Source organism: Triturus cristatus, chromosome 2_2 (genome assembly GCF_964204655.1).
Source record: "Triturus cristatus chromosome 2_2, aTriCri1.1, whole genome shotgun sequence".
NCBI classification, from domain to species: Eukaryota; Metazoa; Chordata; class Amphibia; order Caudata; family Salamandridae; genus Triturus; species Triturus cristatus.
In genome coordinates this window covers 610985527-611006541 of record NC_140582.1, presented here as the reverse complement: position 1 = coordinate 611006541, position 21015 = coordinate 610985527, and the positions used below count along the sequence as shown (strand labels likewise).

Sequence of the window (21015 nt, the reverse complement as noted above, 5' to 3'; positions counted from 1 at the left end):
TAACAATGTAACTGCTTTAAACCTATTACCACGGGCAGTGCGGATCATGGCATGGAGGAATAGTCGAATTACTCAAGAGCGCTGCTGTCTTTCACCACCTAATCACGTGTACTAGTCCTCAAAGCAGCGCAATTTCCCAAGCACACCATAAACAAATGATGTCATTTAGGGACAGAACAACTGCAAGCCCTGCTCACAGTGCAACCAAAGTATTTTATTCTGACTTAGCAGGACTATTTATTTCTTGGTCAACATACTAAAAGGTTCAATGTCATATAATGAACAAGCTTTGCTGTTGTGGTCTGCACATCCCTTAGGACACCTACAGCGCAGCTATTGTATTTACAGATTCGAGCACATGTCAATAAGCAAATCATAGCTATGCCCTTTTGTTTTCAAATGTGCAGCCATTCACGTAGGTTTAGTAAAACATTCTCGTCAAGTAGTACAAATGTCAATTAAATCCGGGTCGGACTGGAACAAAAAATAGGCCCGGCACCAAAATAAAAGTGGCCCCCATTAGCGAATCAGATAGCCAGAAAAAATGGCCCACATCTGCGAATCAGGCCAGTTTTGAACTTGTAAAGACACTCTGCATGGGTAATTTGCAAGGGTCGGGAGACTGCATGCATCTGTGTTTGTTGCAGGCTATGTTTTGTAGTAGTGTCAGGAAAATCAACAATAAAACACCAGCCCACCTAGCCATAAAACAAGCCCACACACGTCTAAAGAAACACAGCCCACAAACTGATCTGTCAGAGCAGCCCGTCGGGCACTGCCTGATTGCCCTAAAGGCAAGTCCGACACTGAACCAAACGCATCCTCTCCCTGAGAAGTGTCACAACAAGTGTGTTTCAGAAGAAATATATCCACGTTAGAAGACACCTGATAGCCATGAATTTATAGGCATTGCAGCTCACTTGCTTTACGTGGAAAATAGAAACACTGCCCAGCCCCCCCTCCCCCCCCCCCCTCCGATTCCATTCTTGAAATCGATGGAAGAACCCTCATTTGTGTACGCCAAGGAAAGCGCAGCTCATTCTGCGTGTAACTCTAGTGGATGGACATCGCATTAATTCTTAATGAAAAGCAGTGATATCGCCTGCAAGTTCCGCCTTCCAAAGCTGCATTGCGGAGCAGCGGAAAACCTACTGCAGCCGTGGCATGTAGGGAAGCGCAGACACAGTAGTGTGTGAAGAGCACTGATGCACAACAGTGGGCTGCACGCGCTCGCTGGGACCGTGTTCAGTGTACGCCGTGTCAGACTGTCAGGCCACGCGCACCGGTCACGTACCTGAGCCCAATCTTCTTATCCGAGCTATAAGCTGGTAGAGCGCCGCTCTTTTCTTCAACAGATCCCGGTCTTCAAGGCCACCTTGAAAAAGAAAGGGAGAGAGGTGGGAAGAGGGAAGGCGCCAAGACCTTCTTTTAGAAAGTCACATATTGCAACGCACAGAGAGGTCCAGTTATTACCTTGCTTATCATAAGGAAAAAGACAGTCTTGATGTCTCGGAGGCTCACAGCGATGCTTTAGCCAAGTTTACTTTAAAGACAGATCAGACACAGTGATGGGGTGATTTTTTTTTAAACATGCTCCAGAAACAATCAAGGAATCGTGCCTCGTTCAGACAAATGATGACACATCATGTCACCATTATTGAAAGTTATTTTTTATGTCCAGCGTAACCATAAAACCGTACAGCGATTGCCAATAAGATATCGCACTGCCATACAGTGATAATACAGTTTTTTGTCATCTTCTTAGAAGGAATTTTCCCATCTATGATTAATATAACAAAGAAATAACAAAATAAAAGCAAATAAATCACTAAACGTTTACCAACTGGATGAATAAAATGGCTCTGTATAGACATTACAAAAGGGCTAACAAGAAAAGGAGCTACGCCACCATATTAGGCATCCATTTTAAAACCATCTCCCGTGCATTTCTGTGGTGCTTCTTTTAAAGGGTTTTAAGACGGCAAAGATGAGTTTAGAAGAGCCAGATCCCCCTATAAGTGTCTCAGGTGCATGCCTGGGGCAATGGATGCAAGTGAGACTGTGAAGCAAGGCACTTAAACTATTAACACGTCACAACAAGAGTTGACATGCTTCTTGCAGGTTGACGGCAGCATGTTCACAGTGGCATTAACAAACAGTTGCAAAAGTCACATTTAAAATCAAACTTTAAAAAAATGAAAATGGTATAAGACCATCAGTGACATATGGGAAATGTTTACTTATGTAAACTTGCTAAATGTAAGTGGAATGTACAGAATATTTTCTGCCGATTATAAAGGTGCACCAAACAAAGATGGCGAAGATTTCCAAGGCACATAATTCCATTTTGTGGCACCTGGGAATGCTCAGTAACTTATCAGGCAGGGAGTTGGAGTTAGGGTTGAGCTAATCAATAGAGTGCTTGATGGGGATGAGAGTGTGAACAGGTCTTACAAATACAGAAAACAAAATGGAAATATACAATTATTGTTTGCCGTGGCATGGCTGTGTATCAGCTAGGAGGGGTATTCCAACCCTCCACACACTGGAGAGCACAGAGAAGATAAGGAAGCGTGCCACTACCGTCCCAACACATTCATCTTGATTTTCATTGGCTACATTGAACTTTGTTGCTTCATCTTTTTTGTGGACTCAGCTGTTTGTTTTTTCACATAACACTTCTACTACATGTTAGTTGTTTATTGATTGTAATGTCCATACTATCGTTGTCGATTTGCAATAACTCTCACATGGAATATCCAAATTGATATCGTATTGTAATGTGGCACAGGTGGCAGCATATTAATGCTGCATGTGCTTAATGTGAAATGCCGACATATTCTCATCACCTGTCCTCAGTTTTATCACAGTTTTATTCCATTTCTCAGCTATGAATGATGGCTGCCTCTCTTACTTATTTTCAGCAGTGACAGAGTAGAGAACCTGACGTAGTGGTAGCCTGACATGCAACGAGCACCAATGTAGTGTGACTCCCCAAGTACCTAAGCTTAGGCTATACCACAAGGTTCATAACCACCTCAATTTTGTCAGATGGAGTGTCAAATCTGGGGTTAAAGTAAGGTTGTCTTTAGAATTTAAAGCTAGTAAAGGTTGTAACCTCAGAAGTTCCATCTTGTACTGAAAGCCTTCCTTTTTCTTTCAGTCCCAATTACAGAGAGCTGGAATGACTTCTGAACAATGGGCCCTTAGGGTTTGAGAAAATTCACCAGATTGGCCTGTAGTAACTAGTATTTCCTTAATCTACCAGTCCGCTTGCTATTATGTTTCCCTGATGGAGATGTAAAGGCTCTCTACCAGGGGCAACTGCTCCCGGGTAGCAGCAGTGGGGTGGGAAGGTGGGTGGTAAAACAAATTCACTTACCTGCCGGCTGGCCAGCTGGCCAGCCAGCCACTGCCTCTCCTCCGTCCTCTTCCTGGTTACTTCTGTGCAAACAGGAAGCAGGAAGCACCCGGGCCCCCCATAGCCCATACCCCATGCAGCGTTGTGATTGGTCTGAGTGCTGTAGTTAGCGCTCAGCCAGGGAATGGAAGCATGGGCATATTCTCCACCCAGGCTGTAATGCAGCCTGGGTGGAGAACATGTCAAGTATGCATGAATGTTTGGACAGCCCGAGAGGACTGGCCAATTATTCATTGCGCACTCACAGAGTGCCCACCACTCTCCCCCCCTGCTCTGAGAGCAGAGCAGATCCGCCCCACCTCTACAAGACACTGCAATAGGAACAAATACAATGATAATAACATCAATTATTATTATTTTTCCCCTTTTTTTAGAATGCAAAATGCTGTGGGGCAACGATCCTCCACCTTAGTGTCTCCATCTTGCACAGTTTCACCCATCAGTAGTACCTTTTTGGATGTAAAACAGGTCACTCAAATGCTGCTCTGCTCTTTGTAATATTAAATCACTTCCTTTAAGGGAGGATCAGAAAATTAGGCATTTCCAGGTTCCGGTCCTGTTCACTAGTGTCCCAGAAACACTAGACCCTCACCCCTCACAGTGTTTTTGCTTCAAATTAATCAGAGGCGCATTGGTAAACAATCGGGCCTCTAAAGGTAGGTTCATGGTCCATGCTGGCCAACAAAGAAGCCGTTAAGAAACACCCTAGGACATGGGTACTCACAAATATTTTCCCAGGGGCCACAAAGTATGGTCTGTTACATGCCCGAGGGCTACATTGATAATGTGTATGTGTGATGTAAAGCTCTCCGACACACTGTGTTGTGATATGTTAAGCTATAAAAGAAATACATCAAAATAGTGGTATTTAAATTGATATTTTTGTAAATTCTGGGACAGACCAACACATCTGACATCCTTACAGTGAATGCATATCCCTTACATTAAGGGACAGAACAAAGTCAAAAGCATGCCTCTCTTAAGCACACGTGAAGAGATAAGCTGAGTGCCTTTGCTTCCCCTCCATTACATTAGGTGTGAGGCTCCCAATAGCTCCCATCCAGGATACTTCAACAAGGGGAGGCCTGGTGGCCCCTTAACTGCGGCCTTTGTTATAAGCCCAGTTGGAATCTGATAAGCCCCTTGCTCATCTGTATGTTGCTGGTCAAAATGAAAACAAGGCAACTTGCAGGCCCTGCTGAATGTTCCCCGAAGTCTGAAAATTACATTGGGACAAGTTCAGCATATTTCTATGGGACCCAGCCTCTTGGAAGGGTAGACGGTGTTCAGCCTGTGAAAAAAGTGGGTAGGTGCCGTCTACTTGCGTGTATCCTCAACTTGTGCCCTTCTCTACCACACTATGAGTAAGCCTTCTCTGGTTACTATCAATACCTTGCGAAAGTCAAGTGTAAAAACGAAGCAACTTGATTATTGAATTAAAATGAAATAGAGTTGCACAATGTGAAACCAGGAACCGTGAGATCAATCCCTGCTTCCCCAGGTGACCAAACTGCGTGATCCTAGGCAATTGTCGAATTTCACTTTGCCTCCTTTTTCTTTATTATGGCATATACGAGCATCTTGATATACATGAGTTCAGGATACACACAGTACAAAACCTTCTGTTGTAACTGAGGTGCCTCTTAGTTCACGATCCAACCTCCGTGTAGGCAGCCGCAATCATGCCTTTTTGCATTGAGGCTTGTGCTGCGGCCCAGCATAAGCCTCAATGAAAAAAGGCATGTTTAGAAACATCGCTGCATCGTGTGCCAGGCACCACGTGGTGCCTGGCACAGGGTGCATGGATGTTTTGGGGTGCACCATGGGTGCCCCCCCGGAGTCCAATAGTGGAGGCCCAGGAAGGAGGGGGGACCTGCTAGGGGCCCCGAAAGTCCCTTTCCATCTGCCTGCACATGGCCGTTGGACCACAATGTACAGGCTGAGAGAAACAGACATCGTAATCCCTATGGCGGTGCCTGAGCAGGCACCACCCTTATTGTAAGGATAACGGTCCTACCACTGCCCGAACCCGTCGGAAAAGCAGCAGTTGACCGATGCCTTTGACTGCCAGATCATAATCCGGCGGTCGAACTACTTCTGTGGATGCCGGTGGGCCCGCAGACATCGGAAGTAGGTCCAAAATGTTTTTTTTTTTAACGACGCGGGAGATCTTGCAAAAGCTTAGTTTTATTTGTACATCCATACATGACTGCCTGATTAATTGCTAAATGAATAAATACATGTTTACCAAAGTACAAATAAGAATACATACATGGAAATAAAACATTTAAAATTCCACAACATCACTGCCTTCAATTTTGGGTAATTGAAGGATTGCAGAAATTTGGATTATACAACAGAAGAACACACGACCATTCATGAAGATGTGGTGGTCTGGCTGTTCAGCTGCTGCTTCTACATTGTAGCTGCTTGAGTCACAGACCAGACTCTGCCGCTCAGCTTCAAATTTCTTTGTTTACGTTCTGACAAACGTTAATGCAAATTTCAGCTAAACCTAGCATGATACCCTTAACTACATCTATATACAGTGATTTTCATGCCGTAAATAATATTTAGACTATTTTTAGGGTGCTTTCTAGAGTGATTTTGTGGCAGTCCATGTTTCACCAATAAAGGGCAATAACGACAAATCGGTCCTGATTCAAACCACGTGTTTCACATCTGAGGTAACATGGTTGTGCAACAAGGTTCTACTTTGACAAACATTTTTCAATTTCCAAGAAAGGAGTAGGAAGAAAGGGTCAAAACCTGTATTGCCCTATATAGTATTTAGACTACTTCTAGGGTGCTTTCGTGGCAGTCTGTGTCTTGAACAATATAGGCAGATAAAGGCAATTCAGTCCTGATTTAAAACATTTGTTTTACATCTAGGTAAACATAGTTGTGCAATAGGGTTCCAAATATCCCAAACATGTTTCAGTTTTCAAGAAAGGATTAGGAACAAAGGTTAAAAAGCATTGGCATAGCCAATAGGTCTCGCCTTTGGGACCTTATAAGTGTTTAGCCATGCAACAGTTGCATAACTAAATACTTATAAGGTCCCAAAAGCGCGACCTATTGGCTATGCAAAGCAGCCGTGCGGCCGCGAAAGTAAAAGTGATCGCGATCACGATCAAACAATAAAGCGGCCTTGCGGCCGCTAAAGTGATAGTAATCACGGTAAAGCGCAGCGCGCGTGCCCGCGCACATGAACTGTAGCTCCAGGCTGCCCTGGTAGCACTTTTTGGAGCCCTCTCAATAAGTCTCGCCAGACCAGCGCATGCGCTGGGTCAGGCGAGACCTAAAAACATCTATTGACTGTTTTCCAAACAGATTTCAGGCTCTATGGAGAGGTTGGCTTTTTCTGGCTAATCATGGCCAACAATGGACAACTAGAAATCTAAAACTGTTACATACGTCTTCACCCAGTACCTCATTCTCCTTTGCATACACCATTTCACCAGCTTCAACACCCTCAGTATCCTCTTTATTGAACAGAGAGGTCACCTTGGTTCTCACCTATTTTGTTTCTATTGCAGAGTCCTGCCTGCCTCTGACACTGTCTCTCTGAGACTGCAGGAGCAATGAAAAGACTGCATATTAACAGGTCCTCCAGTATAACCGCAGATTGAAAGGGACATTTTTATCACCGTGCGTGCTAACATATGTTGAGGCCCCACCTTCCCAGGGACCATCGTAATCCAAGGAATATTACAGCTGAGAATATATGCTTCTGTCCTGTTTGCTGTAATTGAGATACCCTCATCCTATTGGTGTTTTACAAGTAAACATTGGCAATATTCAGACAGCGGTGGTGAGCCAAGGATTGATTTGAGGATGAACAAATTTACTCGAGATTAATTCTCTCACAAGATATGAACTGCCCATCCGGTTTCAGTAAAGGCTGGCACTGCCAGCAGACTACTGTAAACATATATATCAGATTTCACGCTGTACATGAATATGAATTCAATAATGAAAAGCACTTTATGTTCTACATGTACCGTAAACTGAAACCAACATATTGTTCTAATACCATCTGTTAAAACTGCATTACAATATCACTGAAACGATGCAGTTGGAGAGGCTGAATCGCTCCAGGAAGAAGTGTACCATATTTCTCAGGAAAAAGACATTTCAGAATAATATTAATGGTGCTTAAAAATAGGTCTTGCGATACAAAATATGTTTGAAAATCTGAACAAAACCTACAATATTGCTATCAGGCAAGACACATTTTTTTATGTTTTGGGAGAAACGTTTATTTTGAAAATGTTCAAAATGTTTTTTGGTCATGCAAGTAATTTAGTTGATTTAGACCTAAGTACTTCTGAAATGGGAAAGGCTAGAAATGAAAGTTTGGATTTTAACCCTAATCCTCAGCTCTGGAGCTCCAGAGACATAAGTAATAATGTAAATAGAACTTCAACATCCTCCCAACAGTAGCATTTCTATATCCCTAAGCATGTCTTTCAATTCATATTTAAAAACAATGAACAAAGCATAGGGAAAGAATTTTGATATTTGCTCCAGTAAGATTACTCCTACATTAGGATCAACTTTTGTGGGAATATCAAACAATCCTAGGAGTACTCCTGAAAATCAATGCCTGCATCAATGTCCGGGGCAAGCACATTTGTAACAGTTATGCGTGCACAAATAGTATTGGGTTTCTCTTTTAACAAAATCACTTACAATCCATCGACTGAGCCGCCAGAATTTCCACAAAATGGAAATACATCTGGGTGTCCCAAACAGCAACATTGCAAAAATAAGCCTACACTCACTCTAGAAAACCCAGAAAGTAACCTTGTTGCTTTCGGAACTTAGTTTAAAATTATAGGAGTAGAATAAACCACTTAGTATTAAAAAGAACAAATCAATCAAGTTGCCCAAAGAAACTTATATAAAAAAACAAGCAGAGACAATAGGTCTTCCCCTTTGACTTTATTAGTGTAGACTTATTGGCTTTGACATTGCTTGCATTCTGCCTATGATGTCCAGCATCAACAAAAAAAAGTAACAAGTTTGATCATGTGCACAAACGTATGCATCATCACACATGCACAAGCAGCATCATATTGGTTTAGTGTCCAAAATAATTGTGAATGCGAACGCGTGCATCACCCCACATGCGCACACATACGTGATGATGCAGACAACGCTTTCAATTTTTTTTATTTACCAATTCAAGATGGTGGCTGCCCATCATGGAGCAGTGAATTTAAAAACAATAATAAAATGTGTGTTAAAGTCTTGTATGACAAAGGAGTGGTGCTACAGAAAATTGCTATTGCCAGGGCTCCAAAAAAGATTACAAAATGAAAGAACAAAACAGTAAAAGGATGCAATATGATGGGGTGGGACAACAAATGTGGAGATGGTAGGGCAAAAGTAAATGCCACCAAGAAGCCAGAGCAATGGAGGGCACGTGGTTGCAAAAGAAAAGCTATGTGGGAAGGTTAAATAACAGAAAAGGCACAAATACCAAACAAAATGGGGGAGGAGAGTTGGCGGAAGCAATGGGCGAGTTTGGGGGGACATGGAGAGCACAGGTTTAGACAATTGATTTTGCCAACCTCCAATACACTGATTTTACAGTTTTACAGAAAAAGCAAACATTACACTGAGTGATACAATGCTGCTCTGCGTATGTCCATAATACCACAAATATGAGTAAGATATACCACTCAAATGTAGAATTCTTCACAACTCATTAAGTCCTACAGTGATATAAGAAGAGTATCAAACATCTGGAGTGCTGTCTTATAAGCAATTTCGGCAAAATCATATCTCACTCAAATCCATAGGATTGAAAACGCATCCTTTTACACGTAATAAGAGGTTATGCCGTGAAAGCAATCCACCAGCTGCACCTACCCACCACATAATAAAGCCAACACACCAATCTGGACAAGCAAAAGCTTGGATACTCAAGGGTTAATGTGCTGTATAAATTACCAAACATATATTTACGTGCACTGGTATAATTGCCCACAACTGACTACAACATTACCCAGGACCGCAAGATTCTAGCATTTTCATGACTAATTAACAGCTTATTATCTTTTTAGTATATGTGATGCTAAACTTTTTTTTAAAGTTTATGAAAGGAAATAACATTACCATCAATGCTACAAAGAAAGGCAAACTTTAAAATATATATATATTAAACTATTTTATTGGCATTTCGTTAGCACATGCAATAAGTAACCTTCATTGTGACTTCCATCCTACTCTCTACCATTTATACAGAACTATTAAAGTGTATGTGTAAGGATGTAATTACAATGCATTCCCTTATTTCAGTGACCTGTGTCTCAGAGTCCTTTAGCGAATAGCTCCTGTAGCTCATCAAGTTTGTCCATATTTTCTAGTGTTTGTTAGAGCAGCGGTGTGCTTCATGAACTGGTTTCTTTATATCACAATAGTGGTCTAGTACTGGCACTCATTTATAAATGGTAAGTGCCACTGCTAAACTCCAGTTTTGCGCTACAGCCCTTTCCAGACCCAGTCTGAGGAAGCAACCTTAATATCTATTAATACCCACTGGCTTAAGGGGTCACCTGATTACTAGGGATATTTAAAGCCAGGGTTCAGGGCGTCTCAGCCCGGGTGTCGAGGTAAAGGGTGAAGAGGATAAGGGCAATTGCCTGTTTGAGTCTGTTCGAGATTGGTCGGGACTAGGGCTAGAAATACTGCCCAATTTCATATACACCAGCACCCACCGTACTCCATCCACAACCAGAATAACACACTCACATCACATGTACTCTACTCATTTACTTCAAATTAACCCAAGACAAAGTTCAGTGTCTCAGCACCCACTACAAAACTCCAGAAATCAAACCAATACACCCTTCTATCCCAGCTACTACACATTTCAAACATCACCTACAAACAGTACACAACTCTATCCTATACCGCTAATCAATCCACTCATCACTAACACAACTCAAATCCACACAATACTTAACTATATCCCATCCAGAAACACACACTTCCTGCTCTGAATACTCCTAACATACCGCTTTTAGTAACTAACAAACATATACTCAACCTTCCATCATTTCTCCGACCAACACCCTCCTCATCTTTCTACCACAATAACACAACCGCACAACACTTACACTTCACTGCACCACACATATTACCTCTTGCAGCAATCAAGTCTAAGACAAACACTCTTAACTCTACTTCATCCCCTCTTACACACAACATACACTCTACTCACAAACACATCACCGCCCCCTTTACCTTGCAATTCCACTCACAAACAATACTATACAAACAAATCCATCTCATAAAACAGATACATCAGCACCTCATTTCACTACTCCTCAAAAACAAAACATAACACACACACCAGTACAACAAAATCTCTCAAGCGCAACACCTCTTAATACTTTCCATCACTAACTACAAACACTACACTACACACACCTTTCAGACTACACAAATGAACAAACTCCAATGCCAAGCTTTCTCGCTTCCACCATACCTAACACATATACAGCAACACAACAACTCTCTTTAACTGCCTCTCATCCATTGGACAATTTATAAACCTTACTACATGACCCACATGCTGCACCACCACCCCTAACTCATACACCTTCCACCCTAAACAGACACACACAAAATAAGCAAAATGCCACACCTCACAACTTCGCCTCTCCACACCTACTACACAACAAGGTTACACAACAAAAACAGCACAGCACACCGACTCACTCTCAACCACCATCTCCACCACCTACACACATAAACCCATCAAAATACCTTCTTTGCCTGTTGGACGAGGAACACGATACAGAACAGCTACACTATTGCTATCCTCAAACAGCTAATAGCAACACTTAGGACACACCTGCTGCAAGCTCACAAAATACTGCTCAATCTTTTACAAAATAAAGTCACACTATTGCCAAAGCACGTTCTTTAAACTGTCTATTAAAAAATGCTCGATCACTCTATAAAAACAAACATCACATCTACGAACTTCTCACTTACGCAAAACCTGACATACTATTCATAAATGAATCATGGTTGGGAGATGATATGGCTTCAGTCATGCATGAAGCCGTTCCGCTAGGCTATCAAACGATCACCCAAAATCATATAGGCGAAAGAGGAAGTGGCTTAGCTGTTGTGTTCAGACAGACATTACATACCATCTTCCTCCTGTAACTTCCTACTCCTACAGACCTTCACCTAGCACTGCAACATTCCCAGACACACCGCTAGACACGGTTTCAAACCTGATTACACTACACTCCAACCTATGCGTTCTGGGTGACCTCAACATTTGGTTTGACAAACCCAATATGCCCCATCCAAAAACAATCATCGCTTTCCTAGATGCACTGAACCTACATCAGATGTTCACAAACCCACACACGTCACTGGACACATCCTAGATGTCATTTTTGCAAATGCAGAACTAGTTACCTTTCACACAATGACTCCGGTCACATGGCCAGACCACCATTTGCTTGCATTCCAACATAAAACAACACTAAGCAATGCCCCTAAAACCACTTTACGTGCATTCACCTATTGACTATGGAACAAACCCAATTTGGAACACTTAGAAACATAACTAACATCCAGTACAGATTTCGACCCAATAAATTCTGTTAAAAAACTATATGAGTGGCTACAGGAAGCTTTTGATATCCTAATATCACTAAAAACCACACAACAGAACAAAAGAAAACAAGCACATTGGAAAATACAGAGATAAAAGAGATAAAACAACAAATTAGAAAGCTGCAACATGCCTGGCTCAAAGAAAACACCAATCAAGACAAACTTCGCCTACAGAAAATTAACAGATTATACTAGTCAGCTATCAAAAAAGCTAAGAAAAGATACTATTCAGACAGAATTCAAAATGCTAAGTGTGCAAATAAAGAATTCTATAAAATTCTCAATGAATTTCGTAAACCAAATTGTCTAGAAGGAGCTCATCCCGTTACTCAAGATTTCACAGACAATCTGGCAAATCATTACCCGGCCAAAGCAGACATGTTGGACTCATGCTTAAAACAAAGTCAAAGCACCAGCAGTGAACCTTTTCCAAAACAACAATCCACGAATATTCTAACCCAGCCTCTCCATTCCTTCCAACACATTTCACACGATGAATTTATGGGGCTAGTCAAAGCAATAAGGCCTGCCGGCAGCCCTTCTGACCAGTGTCCACTACAAAACTTCATGACAATTCTTCTAACAACCTCTGCTGCCACACCAGTAAGAAGAATCATCAACAATTCCTTAACTACCAGAATATTTCCAGAAGAACTCAAAAAGTCATAGGTACGGCCATTACTGAAGAAAACAAACTTGAACACGCTGAACCCTGACAATACAGATCAATTACAAATGGATCTTTCCTGGGCAAACTGATAAAAGGAGCAACATTCGCCCAGATGTCACAATTCATTGAAGATAATGCAATACTTTCAGACTTTCAAACCGGATTCCGTCCAGGACTCGGCACAGAATCTATCCTCGTTGCCATCTGTGATGACATGAAGAACACAGTTGACCACCACGGGGTTGCTGTGTTACTTCTCCTGGATCTCTCGGCTGCCTTTGACACGGTTGACCATGAAACTCTGATACAAAGACTCTACAAAGCTGGCATAGAAGGGATTGCTCTAGGCTGGATCCCATCCTACCTTCGCAACAGAACTAATGTCATCCATACCCCCCTTTCTCATAAAAACCGTACTTTACAAAAGCAGGTGCCCCTCAAGACTCTATCATCTCGCCCATGCTTTTCAACATCTACATGAAGTCATTACCGTCACTGATCAATCAATTTCACCTCACATGCTATAACTATGCATATGACACGCAAAAACTCCTTCAACTGGAATGCCCCAAAGACATTGGACACTCGCCAATTTTCAGTTGTCTCAGAGCCGTGGGCCAATGGATGACATGCAGCCATCTGAAATTGAATGCTCCCAAAACGGAAATGCTCACGTGTGGTGATTGGAAAAATTATGCCCCGCTACGCCGTGTGGCCTGATGATTTGGGAACACCGCCTAAAGTATTGAAGGAAGTTAGAAACCTCAGAATGACCATGGACTCCAAGCTATCAATGACTGCCCAAGTGGACAAACTAGCAAGATCAAGCTTTGTTCTTCCTTCATTTGGGATTTCCACACAAGGTCCAGACTATCATCTCTCTTGTTCTGTCCAAACTCGATTACGCCAATAGCCTCTACCATGGATCACCTTTAACGACTATGAAAAGAATACAACGGATTCAGAACTCGGCTGCCAGACTACTCACATATAAAACCGCAAGACCATATCTCCCCTGCCTTGAAATCCCTGCATTGGCTACTAGTTGCCAGATGATCCATGTTCAATCTGCTTTGTATCACCCACAAAGCAATACATGGAACAGGACCACTCTTCGTCAGGAATTAAATCACCAAACACATTCAACAAAGGAACCTCCGCTCTAGAGCGGCAACTCGCCTTAAAATCCCAACGTACAAGAAAAAGCATGGGTGGCACATCTTTCTCTGTTCAAGCAGCCAAACTATGGAACTCTTTACCCCCCAACATAAGATCATGGATAACCCCCATATCTTCAGAAAACTACTCAAGAATTGGCTCTTCACCACATAACCACGATACGCAAACAGAAATATACAGCATATCCCTCTGTATATAAGCATTTATTTGGACTATAACTATGTACCTATATATGTGTATTGCTTTGAATAAACATGTATAAAAATTATGTTTTTAAAAATATGATATTCATTAGTCCTGCTAAACAAATATACATATTACTGATAGTTAAATCATTGTATGTTTTTAACATGTTTATAAGTGACTGCATATATAAGTAAATTTTGTATCATAACTACTTATCTACAATTGCTTCACTGTAAAATTGCAAAATATATATATACCTTAAATGTACCTATGTATCCATATATGTATTACTTTTCATCTAATTCAGCATATCCAATGCACAACCCTATTTCTCACCCTATACCGCTCTCAAGATATCCTCTACCTCAACTCTCTGACTCATCTCAAACCTCATTCTACTACTCTTTCCAATGCACTACCCTATTTCTCACCCTATACCTCTATCAATATATCCTCTACCTCCACTCTCTCATTCATCCGAAACGCCATACCACTACTATGATCCCCAAAATAACACTTTCTAGACTTTCCCTACTCTACCCCTCCTTGCATCATCTCATATCTCTTTTACTTATCAGATCTCCCAAACAAGCCTTTCTAAACCATTCCCACTGACTCTTTCCAGTCCTACGCCCTTTTACTCATCTTAAGCCTCCTCCTACTGCTATGTGCTCGCTCAAAAAAAAAACATTCTCTCTTCTATCCCTCCACTATCTTTTTCAATCCAAATAACAGACTAACATGTCCATCACTCAAATTAATTTAATATTTTACTATACTAATTCACCACTAATCCTTTATGGGTTCTGGAGTAGCGCACTACTTCCCGAAAAAGCTCTTCAACACCTCATCAGGGGAGCAAGCACTATATGAATGCAAACCTATTCTCCTCTTCTATCCCTCCACTATCCTTCTCAATCCAAATAACTGACTAACATATCCACCACTCAAATTTCGTTTATATTTCACTATACTAATTCACCACTAATCCGTTATGGGTTCCAGAGTCGCGTGTTACTCACAGAAAAAGCGATTTGATGCCTCGTTAGGGGTAGTAAGGGCTATATATAATGCCATTACAATACAATTTCATCTATTGCGGCCCGATCTTCTGCTATAGTCAGCAGCGGTATTGAGTGGGGGGGTGAGCGTAAACTGTTTGTCTATTACTCTCGACAGTGTTTGCTGCGCAGCTCCCTGGAAATGTTCCTGTACTATGCAATCAATACAAAATGAAAAAGAAATCCCTCGTTTGTCTGGCTTACAGTGGAGGAAAATGTGTCACTTCACACATCACAGTCTGCCCTCATGCAGTACATGTGATGTAATAATAAACTATATAAACCTGTACCATTTGAAAATCGCTACTTCTCTCGGGGGCATCAATGCTACCTGGCATTCCCCCATATCCACTTCTCTAGGTCTCCCTCTCATGCCTGTTTGAAGATTTGGAACACATCTGGACTGTTAATTATTAAGGACCTGTAGACCCTAGTGATATTTCAGTATGATGAACAATGCATTTAACCTCTGCTGGGCTAAATTCTGGGGGTTCCTGATATTCCTAAAGTATGGAGTAAATATGTGTCTCAATTATAGGTAGTGGACAAACTGCTTCTGGAGCAGACCAATCTGTTTTTTTAAGTTCCTCAAAAGATTTAATGTGGTTACAAGTAACTACATCTCTAACCCTTGAGGTACTCAGCATTTCCCATCCTTTAAATTCGTTCGGATTTCCTGACTGTGAGAGTAATGTGGCAACTCATAGTGGAGTTTGATCCATCAATTACCCTGTCTAGTCCATCTGAGCATTACCTTCTTGCCGTACCTGCTGCATTACCTGCATGGTTGCGGGATGTTAACAATAGGGAGCCCCCTGTAAATGAATTCTTGAGGAGGATGATTGCCTGGTGCCCTGAACTTGGTTCTATATGCTGGGTCATTAGAGGCCAAATATTCAGTCATTGATAAAGCCCTCCAAGAAAAGTAGACTTCTAATACTTACAAAATGATACACACATCATTTCCCTGATAAAAAGACCGAAACATTGCAGTCAAATGTTTAAAAATAGGTTAATGAGATTTTATGTGGGACGTTTTAGAGATATACAGGATTTTGGGAAGTACCACCATTTTAATAAGGGCGATCCTCACCATTACTAACAGTCGGGCAGGATTCCAGGGGAAAGAATGCAGCGGAGGTAATATTTTTTTAACTCAGTCATTATGGGAACTATATTTCAGAAGGGAAAAACATCAACTTCAGAGGAAGATAATAACAGTTGGAGAATCAAGGATACGCCATACGTTCAGTTAACAACAATGGACAGAGGGCTTCAACAGCATCAACAAAGAAGCCTGACACATCTTTTTTACACATCAGCTCATCTGCAAATGAAAGACCAGAAGAAGGCATGGTTTCAAAGGACTCAGGAGTACAAACCAGGAGTCAGAAAAATAATTAACTATTGATAACTTGGGCCAATCTCGGATAAACAATGGGCAAAGTGCTGTGAGGCCACAAAGGACATCTCACTTAACAGTCGGCACAAGTTATTACATTTTAAATTCCTGCGTCGCGCCTGTTTTACACCTGCCATGGTCCATAAGATTGATACCTCCAAGCCACACACTTGTTTAAAATGTGCTTCCCCGCATGCTGACTTTCTGCATTTGGTCTGGTCTTGTCCTCGACTACACACCTATTGGCCAGCAGTGCATGAGACCCTGGGGAAGATTATTGATATCCCACTTGTCCCCCTCCCTGAAATTGCTCTCTTGGGGTATACAATCCAGATTCCCAAAAAAGTTAGGAAGCTGGCCTCTCTTGGGCTGCTGTTGGCAAAGAGGGAGGTGGCAATTCACTGGGGCAGAAAGACGTCACCTAAACTGCAGGATTGGATGACTAGCCTGGCTTTCTGCAACACGCAGGCGGAAATATATGCCAGCCTCCTGCCATCGTCCTCCCGCCCCAGGGACATCTGGGGTCCACTGATGGCGCATCTGGACGCAGCCAAGCAGATTTCAAACTCACAAGCAGGTAGTGGCATTGTGCCTGAGGGGGTGGGCTGAGGAGGAGGCTCGGAGACACTCAGCTATGGGATGTGGCGGTGTGGGACAGAGGGGTGGGGTAGTGTTCAATGCGACTGCGAGACAGGGACAGCCTTAAGTTTGCCAACTCGGATTGGAGGGTGTGGGAGGGGGTCACAGGGGTGTTTTGGTGGTTAGTATCGACTGAGATGTTACAATTTTTATTGATTGGTATGATGTCCACTATTGCGCTACAACTGTCCGGAACGTTATGGCTTGTATGTGACGACTTTTTATGCAATGCACTGTGAATTATCTCCTTTATTTGAAAATAAAGTGTTTAAAAAATAAGTTTAAAAAAAACTATTGATAACTTAGTAATCAATATTTCACAAAGGAGATTAACCCCCATGCAAATAAATATTCCTCAAAAAGGAATATTGTTTTTACCTACGTATCATTCCAATGAACCTGAAGCTGAAATCAGCGAGTTTAAGTTCATGCGTACTCTCCATTACAAAATTTCTTTGATAATGTAATTAAAAAACAAACAACAAAGGAAAAGGGAACTTTGACGAACTTGAAACCAAAAAGTACATTTATGAAGCCCACTAGCCACAAAGTACTGGATTCCTTTGAGACTGCAGGGAAAACTGAGATAAAGAATGTATTCAAGCAACAAAAACAACATCACATGAACCTAACCAAAAAAGAAATGGGTATTATCAAACAAATAGCAAAGGATCCCACTATCACTTTTTGTATGGTGGATAAAGAAGGCACTATATCAGTTCTGGATAAAGATTACTACTTACAAAATATTAACACGTGTCTGATGATTCTACATATATGATCAATAAAAACATTACTAAAGAAATTTCTAACAGTCTGGGGATCATTTAAAAAAACGCTTCAGACAGTCGTACCATAACAGAAACAGATAAGAGGTATCTAGTGCAACAATATGCCAAAACACCCACGATACACATGTTATTGAAAATTCACAAAGATCTGAACCACTCACCATTCAAACCTATAGTGTTCACCAAGAATTCCATCCATGAACCAGTGGGAAAATACTTGGATCAGCATCTTCAAATGTTCTAGTGTTCAGTCCATGGGTTCCTATTTCAAGGACACAACTGACCCCTTAAACAAACTGTCTAAAGTTAAGATAAATGTAGATGAAAAGATAGTTCTCTATAACTATCGACGTGTAGTCTTTAAACACATCCATACCTCATGACTTAGTACTAAGAGTGGGCGGTAAACTCTGCTCCGCTGGTGGAGTTCTCTACGTTTTGCCACTCTTTGCTCCATTTGGAGTGCAGAGTTAGGCAAAAACTTCACCCAGCTCTTTGTGGCAGAGTTTACTGCCCACCCTGGAGGAAGTGTCACGGCCCCGGTAACATTGCACTACTGAAAGACTCAGATCGGGCATAAGACTATAACTTACTGCAAGCTTTGCGCCGAAGGAGGTGCCTTTACTTAAAATGGCAGGATTGGGAAATGTAATCCAACCTATCGAGCCAGGCGGCGAGAAGTGGTGGGTGGAAACAGATGAAGGAAGCGCTCTGCTACTGGTGCAGTGGTATGCGGTGGGCCGGCAAACAACTGATATAGGTGCTGGATGTAAGCAGAGATTGTAATTTAGCAATATTATGTCTACTTATCCTGAAAAGGTATTATCACTTAGCGGTCACTCATGAGGGAATCCCTGCTACGTTTGAAACCCTTTATTTCCCAGAGAGCTTTATTAACATTATTGGGCAGCACAGGCAGAGAATTGCAGAGAGAGAGAGATCTCTGCAGCAGCTGAGGCTCGCTGGCTCCAATCATGCAGCAACTTGTCTTGTGAGAGCAACTCGTGTGACCGGGAACACACCTGGAAGCTAAGCAGAGAGCCGAGGATCGCAACACCCGGGTGCGGGGAGATGCGCATGAGCCTGACACTGCCCTGAGTGCAACAGTGGAAGAGTCTGGCTCTAGGAACAGCATGCAGAGCATGAGTGCCCACCTGGCAGGCAGAAGAAAGCAGTGGCTGCCCAGGGCTACCTCCAGGATGAGGCGGCCCCACCACCATCATCCCATCATGTTGGGGTCACCATGGCTGCCCGCGTTGAGTCTTCTGCTCCATTTGCAGTGAGCAAGTAGGACCAGAGCATGTGTGTGATGTGCTTGGGGCAGGCGAATGAAAGAGCACAGGACCTCTGGGAGGCAGCATGTTGGCTGCAGATGTGGTTCCCTGCCTGCCATTGGCAGTGTAGTTCCTGCAAGTTCAGAGGTATGTATGCGAGCTCCTACTGTATGCACATGGTGCACGCGGGATCCAGCAGTTCTGCTTGTGTTTTTGTTGTTACATGCATCATACAACTAGAGAATAAAATACATCTCTATCTCTGTCCTCCCATGCCACTCTGTAAATGATGCTACTTAAAATACATGAACTGCGTTCCTGAGTGCGGGCTCCTAGCACAGAATAATTGCTTATTCAGGATGCCATTGGGGAATCATTATTAACTACCAACATGGAAGAAGACTTTAAAGCAGGAGTCTCCGACCAGTCGATTGTGAGCTACCAGTAGCTCATTTGACACCTTCAGAGTAGCTCACAGCCCTGAGTTCATTTTTTTAGTAAGCTCAGGGTCACATTTTTCTTTTAAATTTAAGGGAAGTCTATGTTTATTTTAAATTTTTATCACTCAGGCTGCAGATAGAAGGGCTTGATAATGTGCAGTGCTGAGTCAGATTTATGACCGAGGCTGGGGCACAGTAGTGAACAAGCATTGGCATAGCCAATAGGTCTTGCCTTTGGGACCTTATAAGTGTTTAGTTATCCAGCACAATATCCTTGGTGCAACAACATCAACTGTTGCATGGCTAAACACTTATAAGGTCCCTAAGGCGAGACCTATTGGCTATGCCAATGCTTGTTTGTTTGGTGGGAGTAAAGAGAAGGAGCGCATACTTTGTAGAAGGCGGAATTTCCAAACGCCTGCTATCACGCAAAGTTGCAAAGAAGCTCCTCCTCCCAGCCGTGCAGAGGTGTGACTCTGAGATCCACTTTTCATTGTTATGGTGACTTCACTCCACTGCCATAAAGCGCGCGGCGAACCGGAGTGAAAGCCGACAAGAAATGGCCGTGGTCCCAGCAGATGTTACAAGCCAGGGCCAATCTGCGAGGGCGCGTGATGCGGCTGCAGCACACCTCAGTTTTAAAACACTAGAGAGGGGTCTGTGCCTTGGAGAAGCAGACTAACCTGTTTGAGGTGCTTAATCGCATTCCTGACAAGAAAATAAGTTGGGTTATGTGCATTGTCAATATACCTATTACTGCAGCGACAGTGATGCACTGGCCAATAAACGAGGTGAGAAACTGTAGGGCAGAAATTCTTCCAATTTAAAGGGGAAACTGCTGCTGTGCAATTTAAATAGAAACAAATCTATGAGCAAGACAACGGTCCGATAATTGAGTATTGAAGACCACACGCGAAAAGTAGTACATTGGCATAACCCCCCAGACATCTTGCCTCCAGCAATTTCTTCCACTTTCGCATGTTCTGCTTGTTTTCTCAAAGCACCGCCGAGCCCAGCAGCCTGTGTAGTGTTCAGTAAATGTAGGTAAGACTGCACTGTCGTAGACGTTCCTTATCTAAATCTTCATCTGAATACTTTTCCAGATGAAGTGCGTTTGCCTCATGTTTGGGAGGCTTGAATAAAAAGAATGCATGGATTATATTTCCGGAGTTCATGTCCTCGACACACGGAGATGTTGCTTCTGGCTGGGTCTTGGTGGCATTCTTACCTGTGGCGGACCACCTGTTGCTGACAGAAATATGTGTGCAGCAGGTGCAGTAGGCCACTTTATCATACTGTT

The 21015-nt window shown here is 42.4% G+C and overlaps 1 protein-coding gene across 2 annotated transcripts in view; it reads right to left on the bottom strand.

Annotated features, from left to right (window-relative positions):
* Nucleotides 1-21015, bottom strand: part of TLL1 (tolloid like 1) — a 416213-nt gene that overhangs the window by 226241 nt on the left and 168957 nt on the right. For both annotated transcript variants that reach the window (XM_085641791.1, XM_085641792.1), the window contains exon 3: nucleotides 1295-1375. In XM_085641791.1, the coding sequence (XP_085497917.1) occupies nucleotides 1295-1375 (81 nt within the window). The remainder of the gene's footprint in view (nucleotides 1-1294; nucleotides 1376-21015) is intronic.